Source organism: Xenopus tropicalis, chromosome 5 (assembly GCF_000004195.4).
Source record: "Xenopus tropicalis strain Nigerian chromosome 5, UCB_Xtro_10.0, whole genome shotgun sequence".
NCBI lineage: Eukaryota > Metazoa > Chordata > Amphibia > Anura > Pipidae > Xenopus > Xenopus tropicalis.
Window position 1 is genome coordinate 52,454,997 of NC_030681.2, and position 20,613 is coordinate 52,475,609.

The 20,613-nt window shown below is 38.2% G+C and overlaps 1 protein-coding gene across 2 annotated transcripts in view; it reads right to left on the reverse strand.

Moving 5' to 3' along the window:
* The window catches only part of synj2 (synaptojanin 2), a 64,408-nt gene that overhangs the window by 13,697 nt on the left and 30,098 nt on the right, over positions 1 to 20,613 (reverse strand). For both annotated transcript variants that reach the window (XM_031901559.1, NM_001142039.1), the window contains 13 exon segments: positions 20,408 to 20,469; positions 19,641 to 19,737; positions 19,192 to 19,364; positions 18,232 to 18,313; positions 17,711 to 17,863; positions 17,459 to 17,624; positions 16,168 to 16,359; positions 15,084 to 15,168; positions 14,446 to 14,586; positions 11,760 to 11,952; positions 10,726 to 10,884; positions 5,429 to 5,585; positions 1,442 to 1,559 (listed from right to left, as the gene is read on the reverse strand). In XM_031901559.1, the coding sequence (XP_031757419.1) occupies positions 1,442 to 1,559; positions 5,429 to 5,585; positions 10,726 to 10,884; positions 11,760 to 11,952; positions 14,446 to 14,586; positions 15,084 to 15,168; positions 16,168 to 16,359; positions 17,459 to 17,624; positions 17,711 to 17,863; positions 18,232 to 18,313; positions 19,192 to 19,364; positions 19,641 to 19,737; positions 20,408 to 20,469 (1,778 nt within the window).

Sequence of the window (20,613 nt, forward strand, 5' to 3'; positions counted from 1 at the left end):
TAAATACCCTGCTGTGTAGCCCCGGGGGCAGGCGTTCCTGCACCGGTACAGCCGGGGTGTTTGCTACAGAAACCCTACTATAGTTTATATAAATACCCCGCTGTGTAGCCCCGGGGGCAGCCATTCAAAGGCACAGGCACATAGCAGATAACAGATAAAACACCATTGTATTCTACAGAACTTGTCTGTTATCTGCTATGTAACCTGTGCCTTTTCTCCTTTTTTCCAGCTTGAATGGCTGCCCCCGTGGCTACACAGCAGCTTATTATATAAATTATAGTAGTGTTACTGTAGCAAACACACCAGTTTTACCAGTGCAGGGCAACAATGCATTATATTTTTATTACTTTAAAGCTCTTTTATTTTTTGGTGTTACTGTTCCTTTAAGACTGAAGCTTTAAAACATTTGAAAAACTGCTGTAATTCAGCTGTAATGTTAGCTTAAACTTTAAACATGACTATGGGATTCTAGGGAAATCATTAGAAGTAGGAGTATAGATAAAATTTCTATCAGATTATTATCAGTTCAGTTGTGTTTTAAGTGCCCCTTCCCCCCTGCCCCTTCCTGGATGTATAAAATACATTAGCATATTAAAAACAGAGGAGTCGGAGTCGGAGAATTTATCTACCGACTCCACAGCCCTGGTGTATACCAGCCTCATAGAGATGACATAATACTGCAGGTTTAAAAACCTATTGGATGAGGACCACATGTTGATGCAGTCTTCATCCCACATGTCTTTATAGCCCCTGATGTATGATCCAGTCGTTGACCCTACCACAATAATGGCCAAATTGGGCCAAGATACATGACATTCCTCATGGCCAGCTTTAGTGTAAGGACTGTTGCCATAATATACAAACTGTTATAATATGTGTGCTTTTATTATATATACCATAAAGCATGATACTGCAATACTATGTATGGCATGATTCTATAATATACACACAGGCAGTAAAATGCATAAAGTATCAGTGAAATATATCATCTTATCATTTGGCCTTCCAATTCTACTGGTACTGTGGCTCAGAATACTGCATTTTTACCTTTTTTATTGGTAACTGCTGCACTATTTAATCCAATTACTTTTTTTCCCCAATATTGCATGTCCCTTAGGGTAATGTCCCACTGGGAGATAAGTTGCCTGTGCGACTTCGGAAAACGGAAGCGTTGTGAAGGCCTTTCCACCGGTGATTCCCTTTCTTGCTGGTGGAAAGTATGTTTTCAAGGAGATTAGTCACCCACAATACATCTCTGCTACCACGGGTGACTGATCTCCCTGTGGGACATTACCCTTATTACTCTGCTCCACCCCCCCATTGCAAACTCCTCTAAACATACTTACTTCTTCCTTATTTTATATCTAATGCTTAAAGCAGGCACTTATTTCTTGGCCCATTTTTTAATAAAGTTAGCCTGACACACAATGAGTTACAGTACCTGTGATCAGAATACGGAAGTTCTGCTCTGCCATAGTACATAAGAGCACCCGGAGTCCATGTGTGTTTTATTTTAGTACTGAAATCCAGATCACTGTCTAGAAGATTAATGTCTCTTGCTACGCATGGGTTTTGAATACATGCAAAAGAAGATGTGGAGAAGAACTATTAATACACATTACATTAATCACTGTGCAAGTAACAGTCATATTGCATTATCTGGCACAACAATACATTTACATTTACAAACATTTAGTAAGTTAGTAAGTTTATACATTACTGAAAGCATTACTTAATTTATTAGCTTTTTAATTAATAGCTTTTACTTTCTTTTGCTTTAATATGATAAAAACCAGAATGCTGAATGAAAAAGCAATGAATTGCCTCTATGTTTACACCTTGATGTTCTATTTTACAAAATTTGAAGGCATCCCAATCTTGCTTGCAGCATTGCTGGGGTAGGGACTATCCTTTTAAACCTTTTCAGCAACTACAGGAAGCGCTGGGCACTCCAGTCAGAGTTTGAAAGCTGCATCCCCCAGCCCCTCATGTCAGCAGAAATCTCCTGAGAGCATGCTGTTTATTTGTTCAGACAAAAGGAGTCAGTCACATTACCTTGGGGCAAAAGTGATAGAGTGCTAAGGGATGTAAGAGCGTTTTCTAACCTGTGCGTCTTACTGACATTGAAGCTAGGGGACAGGAAGGGGAGAGGGAAAGAACGCCTACATGCTTCCCCAACCTGCCGCTCACGAAGACAGGGCTGACACACAAAGTCAGAGCTGCATTCATGGGAGCCATTTTGGAGCACAGAGACTTGCAGCAATTGAGGCCTTTTTATGCACTTTTCTCACTGTTATCAGCAAATAACCCCATTTTTCACTTTGAACTCCCACCCCGACTAACACAGTGGAAACACAGAATGCATTGAAGCAACTTACATTGGAACTGTTGTTAATTATGAGATTGGAAATAAGGAACTTTTCAAATATAATAATTTAAAAATGATGTACCATTTCTAAAATAATCCAGTTTCTCTACACTATATCCCTCTCAGCATCTGTCTCACTACATGCAGCTTTGTGGCAAAGTTAATTATTTTGAAAGACAGGTATCTATAATACATTGTCTAGGCAAAGGGAGAGCACACTAATGTATCTGAACTCAAATCAAAATCTGACCAAGACTTCTGCATGAAGACATTAAGATAGTGAAGAAAAAATAACGATATTTTATAAACAGTACAGAACTTTTAATTGATCCTATTTAGTTACTTTCATATTTATCTTTATGTCATGAAGTTTAAATTTAATTTTCACAGTATTTGCCTATTATCCTTTGAAGGGGCCGTTCATCTTTAATTAATTTTAGTATCATGTACACATTTATATTCTTAGACAATTTGCAAATATTTAATTTTAAAATATAAAAAAATGAAACAAAAATCTTCAGTGAGGGAAACCATTTTGGCATTTTATTGCCAATAGATTAGTTACAATAGTGCAAGCTAGAACACTATATTTATTCTGCAGAATGCTTTCCCATACTTGAGTAAACAGCCCAAGATAGCAGCTGCCATTTTAGCTTGGTCTCAGTAGCTTCTGTGCTGTAGCTTCTAGCTGCTAGTAGCTCAGATTACAGCACAGTTGGAAGGGGGAGAGAGTCAAGATGGGAGGAGGAGATATGAGGGAGGCGCAAACTGTGCAGGCTTGTGCCATGCCCTGAGGGATTTTTATGACAGCAGGAAGTCTGACACATATTATCGTGTATACATAATAAAAGAAAGGAAATGTGGTGTTTCTTTTCACTGAGGACTCTGAAAAACAGCAGATCTGTAAGTGTTTTTGGCTGTATTTACATAGACCTATCTGATAAACCTTACTTAGTGTTTACGTTTCCTTCTCCTTTAAGCAGCACATCCTTAATGTTACACCATTTAGTGATGGGCTGTGTGCTCCTTCAGAGATCACATCAGTGTCGGACTGGGCCACCGGGAGAAATCCGAAGGCGGTATGGGGCCCACCAAAGCGACAGCGTCAAGGGTGGTAGGGGGCCCAGCAAGGCGACTATGTCATTTTCCTTCCTTTCTTCTGGCCCTCTGCTGCCTGCACAACCATTCTGCTTGGCCCCTGCCGACATCACTTTTATTTTGCTTGCTTCCCCCACCGCTCTCCTTATCACCCTGCTGGGCCCCCGCTGCCCTTTCTATCACCCTGCAGACCTTCTACTTGTAAAGTGGGTCAGGTAATGTTTTTAATATATTAATTTTTCTTGCTCCTACTGGCATGTGGGGTTAATTTGTTTATTTCCATTTTCTGAAGTGATCTGGCTTGTGTGGGGTTAATATGGTCATTACTAACATGGCTAAGATTAAGTTTCTCATTGTTTATATCTTACTGGCATATTTGGGGTTAATATGATCATTGCCAATTTCTTACTGGCTTGTCTGTGATTAATATGTTTAATAGCAATTTCTTACTAGTATGTGTGGGGTTAACTTGCTCATTGTCCATTTCTTACTGGCATTTCTGCAGTGATTTTATTTGCATGTGTGGGTCATTATGCCTACAGGGTGTGGCAAAGAGCCTAAACATGTTGGCAACATGTTAAGCACAGTGCATTTTTTTGAGGTCCCAAGCTCACTTTAGGCCCCATATTATGGTGAGACAGCCCTGTTGTGTATATAAATAGTGTGGGTTGGGTGGCAACAGCAGTAGTTGCGGCAGCTGCACTTGTGTTTGGTGGGCCCCTGGAGTGAGATTTTCTGGTGGGCCCCAGGTACCCCAGTCTGACGCTGGATCACATGTCCAGAAATAATGCAGCTCTAAATGTAACAGGAAGTAGTTTGAGAGGAAAAGGCAGAACTCTGTCCATTAAAGGAGAAGGAAAGGTTAAGTCACTTGGGGGTGCCAAAATGTTAGGCACCCCCAAGTGACTTAGAACGCCTACCTTGTACCCCGGGCTGGTGCCCCTGTACGGAGAGAACAGCACCAGCCCGGGGCACCTGTAGACACCGCTTCCTCCTTCCTTTGCGCGCTGCTGCCGAAATCCGTGGGCCGGCGCATGCGCAGTAGAGTGAAAAGCCGACTTTAATGTTTAAGTTCGGCTTTTCACTCTACTGCGCATGCGCGCGCTAGCGAGGAGGAAGCAGGTAGCGCCGGCAGCTGCCCCGGGCTGGTGCTGTTTTCTCCGTACAGGGGCACCAGCCCGGGGTACAAGGTAGGTCATGTAAGTCACTTGGGGGTGCCTAACATTTTGGCACCCCCAAGTGACTTAGCCTTTCCTTCTCCTTTAATTGGCTGAGTGGCCTAGCATGTATGTATGCCTTGGCTTGTTTGTGTGCACTGTGAATCCTATGACCCAGGTGGGCCTTAATTCTTAAAATGGCAATTTTCTATTTAGAAGTACCCAATAGCAAATACTACTAAAAAATTATATTTTTATGAAAATGGTTTATTTAGATGAAGCAGGGTTTGTTTATGCAGTATATTTTTAAAGCAACCTATATTGTTTGGGGAAATAGTTTTACGGTAATTAAATAAGTTATTTGGGGACAGCTATATAAAGTTCAAACTAACTGGTATTCATTATTTATGTTGATGTGGGATAACAGTGTAAAATAAGGGATAAGCACCCAAAATGCGGGAAAGCAAAATAGAGAAATGTAAAATAAAGCTCTGACAGTACTTATTGTTGAAAAATACATTGCATTGTGTCAGGTTTTGAGATTTGACTGCTGAAGATCTCATTGTGATTGGTATTACCCAGAGAATACCACTGCTTATAAGTGGTTACAAAACTATGGGTCTGGCTCTTGCCGGGGTCTCAAAGTGAAACACAGGGTGGCATAAGTCTGAGGCCACATTGCTTAATACTTATTTACTGTCCTAAATATTTAGATTATGGTAAAGTGACTGAAATTGTTTTCATAAACTTTAAACATTGTTTTAGGTTAAAGTGGCAAATTTAGACAAAAGCAAAGTGACAATACCTGATTTCTCAAATGGCCATTTCTTTCTCCACCAAAGAACTCTGTCTGTCCAGGCTGGTGTGCGACACTTTTCACTTGTGTCATATGCTTCTGAGCCAATGTCATACTTGTACGTAGGTCCAAAGTGAATGGTTCCCTCATAGAAGTCTTTAAAGATCTAAAGGAAAACTACTTATTCAAATATTGCAATATTACACAATATAAGTGGTTTACTGCAAAAGGTGTTTTAATACAAAGAAGTCTCTTTTTTTAACACAGTTACCTAACATATTTGAGGAGATATACTATCTGGGAGATATACTATAGTTGTGCCTTGTATATACAGGCATAGGATTCGTTATCCAGAATGCTCGGGACCAAAAAAAAAAAAAAAAAAAAAAAAAAATGAAGCAAGAAGGGGTGGGAACTTTATTATCACGGGGGGGTAAGTTGGTTGATGAGAACGGGGAAAAAGCTGAAATTTTGAACTCTTATTTTTCATCTGTCTATACATCTGAGGAGCCAGATAATGAAGGCTTCCCTTGTAATATGCCCAGCTCTAGTAATTTAGCTACTGGCACGTGGGTCACTCGGGAGGAAATTCAAAAGAGACTTGAACATGTAAAGGTAAACAAAGGTCCAGGGCCGGATGGGATTCATCCCAGGGTATTAAATGAGCTGAGCGCTGTGATTGCCAAACCTCTTCACTTAATTTTTCAGGATTCATTGAGGTCTGGCATGGTGCCAAGAGACTGGCGGATTGCTAATGTGGTGCCGTTATTTAAAAAGGGATCCCGTTCTCAGCCTGAAAACTATAGGCCTGTTAGTCTGACATCAGTAGTAGGAAAACTTTTGGAAGGGGTATTAAGGGATAGGGTACTTGAATACATTGCAGTTCACAATACTATTAGTTTGTGCCAGCATGGTTTTATGCATAACAGATCTTGCCAGACTAATTTAGTTGCCTTTTATGAGGAGGTGAGCAGGAACCTTGATGCTGGAATGGCAGTTGATGTCATCTACTTGGACTTTGCTAAAGCGTTTGATACAGTACCTCACAGAAGGTTAATGATCAAATTAAGGAATATTGGCCTAGAACATAATATTTGTAATTGGATAGAGAACTGGCTGAAGGATAGAGTACAAAGAGTGGTGGTAAATGGAACATTTTCTAATTGGACCAGTGTGGTTAGTGGAGTACCGCAGGGGTCAGTCCTTGGGCCTTTGCTTTTTAACTTGTTTATTAATGACCTGGAGGAGGGCATAGACAGTACTGTTTCTATTTTTGCTGATGACACTAAATTGTGCAAAACTATAAGTTCCATGCAGGATGCTGCCGCTTTGCAGAGCGATTTGACAAAATTAGATAACTGGGCAGCAAACTGGAAAATGAGGTTCAATGTTGATAAGTGCAAAGTTATGCACTTTGGTAGAAATAATATAAACGCAAACTATCTACTGAATGGTAGTGTGTTGGGGGTATCCTTAATGGAGAAGGATCTAGGGGTTTTTGTTGATAACAAGTTGTCTAATGCCAGGCAGTGTCATTCTGTGGCTACTAAAGCAAATAAAGTGCTGTCTTGTATAAAAAAGGGCATTGACTCAAGGGATGAGAACATAATTTTGCCCCTTTATAGGTCCCTGGTAAGGCCTCACCTTGAGTATGCAGTGCAGTTTTGGGCTCCAGTCCTTAAGAAGGATATTAATGAGCTGGAGAGAGTGCAGAGACGTGCAACTAAACTGGTTAAGGGGATGGAAGATTTAAACTATGAGGTGAGACTGTCGAGGTTGGGGTTGTTTTCTCTGGAAAAGAGGCGCTTGCGAGGGGACATGATTACTCTGTACAAGTACATTAGAGGGGATTATAGGCAGTTGGGGGATGTTCTTTTTTCCCATAAAAACAATCAACGCACCAGAGGTCACCCCTTTAGATTAGAGGAAAGGAGCTTCCATTTGAAGCAGCGTAGGTGGTTTTTCACGGTGAGGGCAGTGAGGTTGTGGAATGCCCTTCCTAGTGATGTGGTAATGGCAGGTTCTGTTAATGCCTTTAAGAGGGGCCTGGATGAGTTCTTGATCAATCAGAATATCCAAGGCTATTGTGATACTAATATCTACAGTTAGTACTAGTGGTTGTATTTATAGTTCATGTATGTGAGTGTATAGATTGGTAGGTGTGGGTTAGGTGTGCTGGTTTTACTTGGATGGGTTGAACTTGATGGACACTGGTCTTTTTTCAACCCTATGTAACTATGTAACTATGTGCCCACACTAGACACAGAACTGTGGGATCATGTCATGCTTTAAACCAGGGATCCCCAACTTTTTTTTACTTGTGAGCCACACTAGATGTAAAATGTATTGGTGAGCTACACAAGCATGCAAAAGATCTTTGGGGATGGCAAATAAGCACTGTGGCTGGCTATTTGGTAGCCCCATGTAGACTGCTAGCCTGCAAGAGGCTCTGGTTAAAGTAAAACTGTGTCTCTGTTCTTCCAAAACTTGCCTCCAAGCCAGAAATGTAAAAATGGGCACCTTCTTTGAGGCCACTGGGAGCAACATCAAAGGGGTGATGAGCAATATGTTTCTCACGAGCCACTTGTTGGGGATCACTGCTTTAAAGGCATGATCAGTAGCAGAGATAAACTGATTCATCTGAAAAACCTTCACAGAATTTACCTCACCCCATAACAGACTTCACAGAATAAACCCCAATATAGAACAGGTCTGTCCTAGGTGTTCTGCCCTAGTGGCAGACTTCATTCATATGGTGTGGACTTGTCCGCCAGTACAATCCTTCTGGCAACAAGCTGTTCAAACAAAGATGGCACTGATAATACCAGTGGACCTTATGAACCTTTATGAATCGTGTGGAAAAGGTAACCACTAGAAGGGCACAGTGTACACTTTTGTTGATTCTTTTTATGTGTGCAAAAAAAGCTATTGCCCTCAACTGGAAAATATACACTGGCCCAACAATCCGATTCTGTCAGGTCTCCTCCTCAAAGCAATACCTCTTTATAAACTAACTTATATGGTTGGATGACAACAGGTGAGGGAAATCCCCAGCCATGTGCTAGGTGTCATATTAATCTGTCCATTTCGGTGTTCGTAAACCCAGTACCTTTGAACTCCTCCATTTTTCCATGAAAAAAATCCTTTCATCACCCAAAAACACTCCCTAAAAGGTACTCATCACACAACAGCGCATTATAAAGAAACGTTTCCAAGTCTGACTATCCCCTAGTAATAAGGTACTGTACTACCAAAAAATGCACACTGTCTAGTTTATTGCCGACTTTGGGTTTTTTTTTTCAAAACTGTACAACCAACATTGAAAGCTTTTGTACCACTGTAACTATAATTTCTGTACATCTCAGAATTGTGAAAAGAAATTCTTTACAGGCAAGTATATGTCTTACTCTCTTTTTATAAACATAACAACCTTCTTTGCACACAAAAAGCCCTACATTTCTACCTAGCTTTAAGATGAATAAAAGCATGCTTAAACAAACCAACAATTCTACCACTCAATCAACATGTTGATCTAATAATACATAACCCATCGCATGTCAAGTCAGAAACAATAAAGGTCTCTTCATTCAGTCCCCCCTCATATAAAATTACCTCTTAAGTGCTGTTATGATGGTAATGAATGCTTTTGTAACACATCGTGACTACTTTAAGACATGCTGTGAAAATGCCACACCTATTATCTTATAATGCATCTGTATTATTTCCCAGCTGATTCAGCTAGAGCTTGCAATGTAAGAAAATGTTTCTTCTATATATAACTCTATATAGTTACATAACTACATAATGAATTAGGATTACATTTAAATCAAGTTCACCCCTTTAAACATGATCTCCCAGCTAATCCAGATAAAGGCAAAGAAAACCCCAGCTATACAGCCTTATAACAGTAACAAAAAAAATCCTTCTTTACACAAAGTTGGCAGTCTGAATGCTCTCAGGGTAAGGGTGAAGACACACAGAGCTACTAGTAGTAGCTTCTTGTAATGGCTACAAAAATAGACAATGCCGATTATTTACTGTAATTACTGTAATTCTTACTACGTGTGTTTTAGCTGAGGCAATTCTCAGTACTGTTTATGGCAGGGTATTTTCTGGCGTTCAGTAGCCCTGACAAGTAGCTGCTACTAAATAGCTCTGTGTGTTTTCGCCCCAAGAGGAGACACAAAGAAAACAGTTTGTGGTTGGTATGGTACAAGTAAAAATGGTAAAAATATATTAATCACTTGAAGTCAAGAAAAGTGATTTCATACCTAAGGGACCATTTACTGACAGTGGGGCAGAGTTTCATGTTTTTCGTAGTTTGTATCCTGCGTCACAACCTTGCACTACAAGGGGCAGGTGGGGTGGAATTCATCCCCTTGCCTGCCTCCTCTACTTGTGCCCTAATCCAGATATGGAAGTTTGAGAGTGCAAGTGGGTGCAGGATGCTAAAGAGCCCTGTATTCACCACCAGTCCTATGTTAGGAGGTTAAGGGTAAGGCTGCCTTGTGCCTGCCAGGGCTGTGCTCTGCACCACAAATCAGATTTTAAATAGAAAATAAATAGATTTTAAACACCAGGCATGGAGTGCAGCAAGTTCCACTAATGCTTATGGGGTGAGCACAAAGGGGAGCAATTTACACCCCCTTTGTCTTCTAGCAAAGTCAGAAGTGCAGAGAATATAAACAATCAGACAAACACTGCTTTTAATAGCAATTACATTTACACTTCGCTTAACTTTACAACCCATTGGCATTATGTAATTTAACATATATTGGAAAGTTGTTAAGAATTACATTTTCTTTCATTGTGCAAAAAATAGTTTTAGACTGGAGGAACCCTTTAAATGACCCCTCTTGCCTTCTTTCCCACCATTCCCAGTATATGTGCTAGCATTCTCTGAACTTCTTAAGAGTTACAGCAAAGTGTATTAATACCAGGTATAGTCTATTTCCTCTTCTAAAAATTTCATTCTAGAATATGTTAAACACCTATATTTTCATTCTCCTCCTAAAGCATTGTTTCTTATAAATACAGAAGTTTTTTTGTTACCATTTTGCATTGTGAGTCAGCAAGTCATATAATTGTGATACGTGTAGCAATAATATTAAGATGATTTAGAGTGCCACATGGAAAAAAAACAGATTTAAGCTGTTTCTAGGTTTAAAAATTCACCTTATACAATTACAAAAACTAGCCACTGGCCTTTAGGTGTGACACTTAAAAATTATCCTATCAACATCTGCTGATAATGTCTGAAAGCATATTTGTAAACAAAATAAGCATAAATTGTACTTTCCACCTACTTTGCTTGCAGACTTTTGAAGTTGAAGTTGATCATATTCTAGGAGCTTTTTCCAGTCCTGGCGTCTAATGTAATAAAACACTTCATCATATGGGAGGTCCAGGCGGTAATTGAAATCACCACACCAGAAGACATAGTCATGGGAAAAGACATTTCTTCCCTAAAAAAGACAAATACAAAATAAATATTATAATTAATTATAATTAACTTAGGGGTTAAAAACTACATAAAGATCCACATACTGTTTAGGGTAGGGGTCGGAGACCCCTTTTAGTACTGAAAAAGTTCTTCGTATAAAATACAATAGAAACTTTAATAAGGTAAATAATTAATTATATATTAGTTCTTTGGTTGAGAAGCCGACGTTCAAGCCCAGGCTAGGTTTAAAAAGGTTAGGAAATCCTGAAGAAATATCCTATTAAGAAGGGATCCCTTCCATTCAAGGTGGTTTTTGACACACTGGGAAAGAGATGCACAAAAATACTAATCCATCCACAAATTCCAATATCTAATAGGGATAATATTGTGTAGTGCAGGGATATATAAGACAAAATAAATACCAGGACTGTTTACAGCTGTATTTAGAACCCGGGGGGGAGCTTAAGACCTTTCTTCTAAGTGCCAGACCACCATCGTCAATACTGGTTTTCCACACATCCCCTGCACAGAAGTTGGGCACATCTGCAGTCAAGCAGCTGGAAAATATGTTCTACACTGCACAATCCCTTCTCCAAGTTGCAAAGGAAAGGCAGAAGAAAATGGTGGCGCTACTACAAAGAAAATACCTTAGACTGGTGCATTTTTAGAAGAGGAGCTCTAAGCCCAGAGTAAAAGTTTAGTGATGGGAATTACTGGGGAAGCTTAACAAATTAGAAAATTAGTTTTATGTTTACTGCTCCTTTAAATGCATCAGTGCATCACTGCACAGCACATATTTTTGTTTATCTGTGTCCATTATTTTCTCAGTTGCTTAGCCGGCTTAGCCAAAATGAACCTGTGTGAAAAGAACAAATAATAATGACAGATATCAATTACCATAGGGAAGCTTAATTTCTGAGTGATCTCCTTGTAGTCTTCATTGCGTTCTTTTACTTGGTTCTGCCCTGCAGTAAAGTGACTGCAGATAAAGCAGAAGCTTGTGCTGTAGAACTGGAAGCGAATAGCCACTGCTCCTTTGTTCCCAGTTTTACCCCCCAGCCCTGTTTTTACAGTGTCTGTTGCCACATCTCTGTGAAAACATCAATAAAATAGGGTGCATAAGGCATTGTATTAAAAAGTATAGCAAAGCAGAAGTAATTCCTACCTCACAGCACGTTTATCAGAAGAATTCAACTGGTACAAAGAACATCGCTATGATGGGACATAGACAGTGGAAACATGGACCAGTTCAGTAATCCACAGCATTCATAAAAATGTGTTTTGATTAGTCAATTGCTATGAATGAATGCACTTTGCCTTTTTGGGCACATTGTCTACAAGGCTCTTGCCCTTAACATGGTAAAAAATACAAAAATAAAATAAAAAAACAACAAAATAGAAAATAAAAATGTGTAAAGGTTTATATGGGTTCTCTATAAAAAAAAAAAACGCTTTTTTTTAGCACAGTGTATATGAATTCTAAACATCTTTCAACTATACAGTCATTACAAATATTCTGTTCTTTTACAGTTATAAGTAAGTAATTGCTACATCTGTTTAGCTGTTTACACTCTCTGCACTCCTGGCTCTGACTCCTGAAATTATGTTGCAAGCCAGCTGACATAACGCTGATTAAACCATCCTGGAGGAGGATAATTGAATCTTGTTAACATTGTCTTAAAAGTTAAACCCAGACAACAGAGAGGGATAATCAAACACTGCTTTCAACTGCAATTACATTTTCAAATAAGGCTAGGGGGCAGTTTCTCTGCATGCTTATAATCACAGGCCAAGCAACTGCCCCTCCGCTCCTATCTCCTCTTCGTTGTGTCTGCACCCAGAGCCACTGCGTCAGTCTGGTTGCAGACAAATTAAGTGGATTTTGCCACAGAAACGTGAGTAAGCATTTTTGTGCTGAAATCTGCTCTGTGCCTGCACCCAGGCCGACTTAGTGACTTTGGGTGCAGACACAAGGAAGAGTGGATAGGAGCAGAGGAGCAATGTTATGTGTGGCAGTAGCCTAACTGTAAATCCATGTATAACAAAAAAAAGCTGCTTAAAATGATAATTTTTTTCATTCTGCAAAAAAAAAAAAAAAAAACATTTTTATTTTTAATTCATTTATTTATTTTAGGTGGAGGACATGTTTAATACATATGGCCTCTAGTATGATGTATTCTAAGATCGCTTGCAATTAGGCTTCTTTTTTTCCTTGACATATGTACACTTTTTGTTTTGCATCCTAAAGGTGGCCATACACGCACCGATAATATCGCGCGAAACCTCGTTTCGTACGATATTCGGTGCGTGTATGGTATGTCGGCGAGTCGACCGATCGCTGCTGATATCGGCCGACTCGCCGATCGGACCAGTTTGAAAATTTTGATCGGACACCATAGAAGGCGCCTGACCAAAATCTCCCTTCAGCGCTGAATTGGCAGAAGGAGGTAGAAATCCTATTGTTTCTACCTCCTTACCTGTCGATTCAGCCCTGAATGGTGTGTGGCGGACTTGACGATGTTTCGTGCGACCATCGTCAGATCGCCACGTGTATGGCCAGCTTAAGGCTTTGAATATCGACTGTTATCTAGTTGCTAGTGCGCAACCTAACAACAAAGCAGTAGTCTTGAGGTCTGAATAAAAGAGCAGTAAGAGAGGGAATGAAAAGAAAGACGAGCAATTACATTTTAGAACAGTGGGCCAATTACACTAGCATTTTTGAAGGCATATTTATATTAAAATGATGATGTCATACAATGAAGTTTATGGAGCCCTAGCACAAACTGGGGTCATAGAAATCCTTTGCAGGGCCACATCTGGCCCCCAGTCCTGCTGTTGGACAGCCCTGTTTTAGAATATTAAAAGTTCAAGTTCAAAACCCTTTATTATTTCCCCAGACAACCATATAACATTTTGAAAATCAGGTTATAAACAGGCATAATAGAAACCACAATAAATACATACTAAAGAACTGCTTAGAATTGCTTAATCTATAACATACTAAAAGTTACTATAAAGGTTAATATTTGCTTTAGGGAATAATAAAATCATTTTAAAATCAGACTGGATTTAGCATCAAAATAACCACAATTACATGAGATTCAGTTAAACGTAATACATAATACATTTTTATGGGGTCATAATATTGAGTAAACAATTATCTACAGATATTTCTTGCTAAATATACAATACCGGCTCATGTGCTGCACATTAAACTTAACAAGTATTTGACTATTTTTATGACAATCCAACTGGATCACTGTGTATGGCAGCTCAGGAACATATAAAAGAAAGCTACACCACATATGTTATAAAATATAATTATAAATGCAGTGCATTCTTTTTTCCTGCAAAACATTCTGCTTCTTTAAATTCTCATTAAAAATACTTGATAAGCCATTTATAGTCTTTAAAACACTGATGTTGCTTTTAATGTAGTTTCTATAGCATTCCTACTGGAAAGGTTATAGTCAAGAATTGCTTTCAGGTTTAAGATATGCAGGATTAAACCACACCATTTTCATTTGAACAATGAACCTGCAACATAAGAAAATTAAAAGCAAAAAACTTCAGACAAACTTACCTAATAAAGGGCATGTGGTAAGGTCTTACAAAAACAAAGAGACAAACTCCAACAAGCTGCCCTGAAGTCAATAGTATGTAGCGATGAGACCTTGACAGAGCCTTCTGAATTTGTTCAGCCCACACTTTCCGATTAGTTGTGCTGCAAGTATAATGTAATTTGTACTAAAACCTTTTCACCCAAAAAATATTTTACTAGAATGAATGCTGAAATATGTTCCCACAAACTAATAAACTATTCTCATCTGGTACAGCTAATAACTATTGCTATTAGACTTGCACTCAGATCACAAGTTGTAAAGATAAAAAAGCTCACAAAATATTATATATTGTCCATAAAAATAAAGATAGAAAATACCAATTTTTTAAACATACAGTTTTGTGGGGTGGGGTTAATATTTAACTACTGGGAACGCTGAAGGATTCCCCAAGTTGAATTATAATAACTCTGCCCCATAATGCCAAGTATCCAGAAAAGGAATCTAATTTTTAATCAGTATCAACTTATATAAAACTTCTTCATGGTGGCAGAACAATTATTGTATTTCCTTTATATTACACATCCCAATTTATTTATATATTGCATTTATAACAGGAAATGCTAGTTTCAATTTACTGCAGGAAGTAACTTAAGCTGACCTTGCACTGACAATATTTCCTGCGCTGAGTTCAACCATTTCCTCAAACCCAACAGCAAAAATATCTGGCGGGTTGCTCTCATCATCTATAAGAAAGAGAACAATGAATGCACCTTACTGAACAAAATTAAATAATAATATTCAACAATACTGACTGTGTATAATGAGAAAGAAACCCTTATGTATATGTATATATGCCAGTATGTTGTATTTACAGGTTTGCAGTTCAGTCTTACTTACCCTAAAAACTTAAATATGGCTACACACTGTGATCACAAAGCAGTTATACTGTGCCTGTCTATAAATACAATTTGAAAAAAAACAGTTACTTATTTTAGTTGGGTGATATGGACCCCCAATGCAATGTTTGGTCAGGGCTAATCTTCTAGTTCCAGTTTATACCAACACCCACCGCTATGATTTAGAGCTATGGTGCAGTAAAGAACTTTTCATCACCTGCAGATACATCATTGGCTATATTTACTTCTTTTATATGGAAAAGAACATAAGGATCATTTACGAATGACATCGGACACAAGCACTAGAGCATTAAGAGGTGCAAAATCACACCCTTAGGGGCACATTTACTAATCCACGAACGTCCGAAAAGCGTCCGAATGCGTTTTTTCGTAATGATCGGTATTTTGCGACATTTTCGAGCGCTCAATACGAAAAAGTCGCGACAATTCGCGAAAGTCGTAATGGCTATGAAAAAGTTGCGACAATTCTCGCAAGTCGTAACGGCTATGAAAAAGTCGCAAAATGTTCATTTTCCAATCCAAATTTTTCCCATTCGGATTCGTGGATTAGTAAATCAGCCCCTTAGTATTCATTCTCCCTACATTTGCATCCGGATCTTAACTGCACTCTGCAGAACATAGCACCATCACTTGCCTACATGCCTTCTTGTGCCCACTCCTCATAATTACAGAGCTGTATTCGATGGGTAAATGCAGGTACTTTTGTTCCTTCATGAAGTGAAGGCTTGCCTGCATTGCATACCTTATTATTTCTCTGGTTTTATCATTACAGCAATGTATACTTTTATGAATAGTTTTAATTGTTTGGGCACTTTTAATACTCACCCTGAAAATCTGGAGTTCCAGAGAGCTTTGGGGAGTCCAGAAGCCAGTCTGTGAGTTCACTAGTGCTAAGGATTTTACTGCGAAACTGCTTTCCCCCATTTACATTCCATGTGCCCATAGCAACACGAGTTCTTTTATAATTAGTGAATTCCAACTGTCGTTCAGATATAGACTTTAAAACACTGGGGATTACTAAAAGACAAATAAAAACAGTTGATCAGGTCTATTTCAGTAGGATGCAACTGTGCAAGAACAAGTTGGCATAAAAGTCAAAATTTCCTCACACCATTTCCAATTATAATTCTGGTGAATATATTGCCATGAACTGAATTAACACTGTTAAGTTCCACTAAGGTAAAGGGTACATCCCCACTATTGTACATGATGGGCGTTTCTCCAATCTTAAAAAAAGATCAGGTATGGGGACTATTATCCAATATCTTGTTATCCTGGATAATCCCATGATGTCCTTTTTGGGCAAATAACATACTGTATCTGATTTTCTATTTATCTGTAATAACACAATACCTGATACAAGACAATACAGTCATTTTTATAGAAAAGGATTGTAAAATAGATTGGTGGTTCTCAAAAAAATATTTCTTGTGGCTACCAGTCGTTGGAAAAATTCCAGCCACTTGTGCCACCACCAGAAAGATGTATTCATGTTCCGCCAAATACAGCCAAATACTTCTATAGTTAAGAGATTGACCTGTGTCATTATGTGTCCATTAAATATCATGCCACAATAGTTAGTTTCATAAGCTTTTATTATTTCATTACTACATTATTAATACTTGGTAGAGCCACCTTTGGCCACAATTACAGCTGTAAGTCTTTTTGAGGTAAGTCTTTTCAAGTTTTGCACATTTGGATCATGCAGTTTAGCAATAATCTTAAAACTTTGTAAAATATTTTTCCACTTCAACATTGTGGCCTTTTTTGTGTAGATCAGTTACAAGAAGTGATGAGGAAATTTTTTCAACAGGCAATGGATTTGAAGCGAATTTCTGCATTTCGCCATTTTTTTAAATATTAAATGCTTCATTTAAGAGCAGTAACATAAATAATGACATGCAGTCTCTCTATACTCTACTCTTTTAAGGGGGTTGGGTCTCTCTTACCACATTTAAAGAGAAACTAAAGCCCATAAATAAAAATTTAGCAGTAATTTTAACCACAGCAAAAGTAGAAAAAAATGCAGTCTGGTGCCCCTCCCCTTTAGCTATATGTACAGCGCCTCTAAAGATGACATGTAAGGGTATAAGGTTGTATCGAAAATATAACCTACCTAGGAGTGCAGAGCTATCCATTAGCATTCGTCCTTTGTCTGCATATTGCTCATTGAAGAAGTCTCCCATAAGCATTAAATCAATAGCTTCTTGCTTTGCTCCATCAAAGAAATTTGTTTGTATGGTTCTAGAAACTGTTCGCGCTCCATCTTTCAGCTTTCCAACCTAAATCATTAATATAATAAAAAGGATCAATATTTGCCTGTAGAAAATGTCAGACAGTCAAGCAAACTGAAAACAGAGTTCTGTACCTTAGCCTTGCCTTCAAGGGCTCTGCTTCCTGTAAATATCATGCTCATGTTATGGCCATTAGCGGTCCACATGGATTTGTAGGATTCTTCAAATCTTTCCATAACAGACTTCATATCAACTAATCCAAGACTTTCCAGCTGAGTACGTAAAACCTATAGATATAGAGCCAGTAAAAGTTTATCAGGTTTTGTTTTTTTTTTCATTTTGGTGGCTTATTGATGTTAATGATTACTTTTGCAAATACATTCAGACCCCTAAGCAATTCTCTAATTTTCCTAAATAGCAGTTCCTACACTGATAATTTGTTCTCTGTGACATTTTTAATTAAAGATCTGAACACAAAAAAATTGCTTTTTTTTTTTCTTTGGTGACTTTTATTTTATGTAGTAAATCTTGAAATATTTCTATGCTCTGTGCAAAAGTGTTTCATACCCAAACTGTCATAATGTTTGTATCAAGGTTAATATACACTGATTTCCATGTTATTTACGCTGCTGGGTAGGCTTGGTAAGAGACGTACCTCAAGTGCAATATAAGACTGGACACTATTTGTGCGATGCAAACAGTCCAAGCAGTTTATTCGGAAAGTGCCTTTTTGAAGACTGTAGAGAGAAAATACACAATGCAAAAAATCTGAATCTCCCCAGCAACCACAGTCATAGGGGCACATTTACTAATCCACGAACGTCCGAAAAGCGTCCGAATGTGTTTTTTTCGTAATGATCGGTACTTTGCGACTTTTTCGCAAATTGTCGCGATTAACTCTCAATACGAAAGTTGCGTCAATTCACGAAAGTTATAATGGCAATGAAAAAGTCGCGACAATTCTCCAAAGGCATAATGGCAAGAAAAAGTCGCGACAATTCGCGCAAGTCGTACCGGTTACAAAAAAGGCGCGACAATTTACGGGAAAATCGTAACGGCGACGAAAAAGTCGCAAAATGTTCGTTTTCCAATCCGAATTTTTCTCATTCGGATTCGTGGATTAGTAAATCAGCCCCAAAGACTGAGTTTTATATCATACATCTAAAACACACATTTATTAAAATATTTTCTTTTACAATCATCAAATCATTGTTGCAGTAAAAAAAAAAAAATGCAGCCACTGGCACACGCGAAGCCATGAAATATATACTTGGCAAAACCAGCAGGATTTTTTGTTCTGGAAAAAAGTACTGTGCTATATTTTATATTATATTATATATATATATATATATATATAAATATAAATATATATATATAAAACAGTCCACCCGACAGCACCACACTCCAAAATCCGCTGCTCTGCAGCTGCCTCTGTGCACGGAATATCATATAAGTATCAAAATCTTTGTATTTCAAAAAATCTCGTGTATTATAATTGCATGTACAACCGACGTTTCGTCCCTTTTGGGACCTTTTACACAGACTGAGCATTGCTTCTGTTCAGATGACATAATCCATACAGACATTTCACTTTTAACTATTATATAAAACTGACCGTGGAGTTAAGTGGTCGCCTCTAGTAAATACTCCAAACTCCTCCAAATCCAGTTTTAACTGTGGTTTCAACAGATTCTCCAACTTCTCTATTTTTCCACCTTTCACAATCTGATGGTAGTCAAAGTTAATCATTGGCACATCATCTGCATGTAATGATGCCCACAGTAGTTTCTAAAAACAGGAAGGCAACATACAAACACACTTAAATTATACAGAATGCTTGTTAAAATGAATTTTGGGGCCCTATTTACTAATGTTAGGGGGGGGAAAGCTTTTTTGGAATCTTGATGTGCTGTAATGTTACCATATATAAAACATATATTGTTCATTTACTAATTATTATGGCTATTGCCTCCCCTATTGTTATGCCAATGGCTTTAACAGAAAATATTTTGTGAACTATACATTAATAATTATACTGAATGAAACAGCAGAAATGGATATTACCTTAAAAGCACGACTTAAAACCTCCTCTCCTCCTTTGCTTCGTAAGAGATTAACAAGCACTTGTTTGCCATACTGCTCTTTCAACAGCATCATATGCCTGTTAAAATGTTTTTTTTTTGTTAATCGAGACACATGTGGATCACAGACAATGTTATATAAAAGTACATTTCATATACAAAGCTCACAAGTTTCAGTGCTCACTTTACACCACAGGGCATATTTCCTCCTAAAATCAGTCCCATCCCCCACTTCCAAAGAAGCTGCACTACCCACACAACACTTCCAAACATCTGTTCAGTTCCCTTGCCAGATTCTTCAATATGATTTCTTTTAGGGTATTTTTTTACATCAGTTAAAAATTATGAGGCTGAGACTTCCATCGAGTTCAACCTTTTATGTCTACATGACCTCTGTTTTTCTTTCTTCAAGGGAGGTTTTTGCCAGGTTGAGCACCCAATCGGCTTATCTATGCCTTTCCCTATACCCCTGGTTATATTCCAATTAGTCTGGGTGTATTCCCTTCAGAAAGGTTCGGTCCCCTTTCCCGACCCTGCTTTACTTACTTAATATTCAGAATAGAAAGCCAAAATAACTGTTTGAATTTTTAAGGCTTTTTAAGCTGTGTTAAACAATATGAAATAAATTGTATGGCCATTGCTCAATGTAACAACATGTTTTGTAAAAAATAAATAAATACTGCATAAAAAAATCTTTTAATACTTTGAAAAGAAACCATGCAATGCAAAATAGACCTTATAAAATTCTACCTGTCAAATGCTGGGGCATTGGCCTCAAGTCCTCTGGTAAGTTTAAGATGGTGAGAGCCAACCTTAGAAAACAAGACAAGAACATTATTTGGCATCAATCTAGAAAATTGTTAAAAAAAATAATACTCAATTTCATTGGGCAATTTTTCTCTTTCTTTACAATTTCTGGCAATAACAGTCTAGATATCCCTAGCAAAACTGTTCAA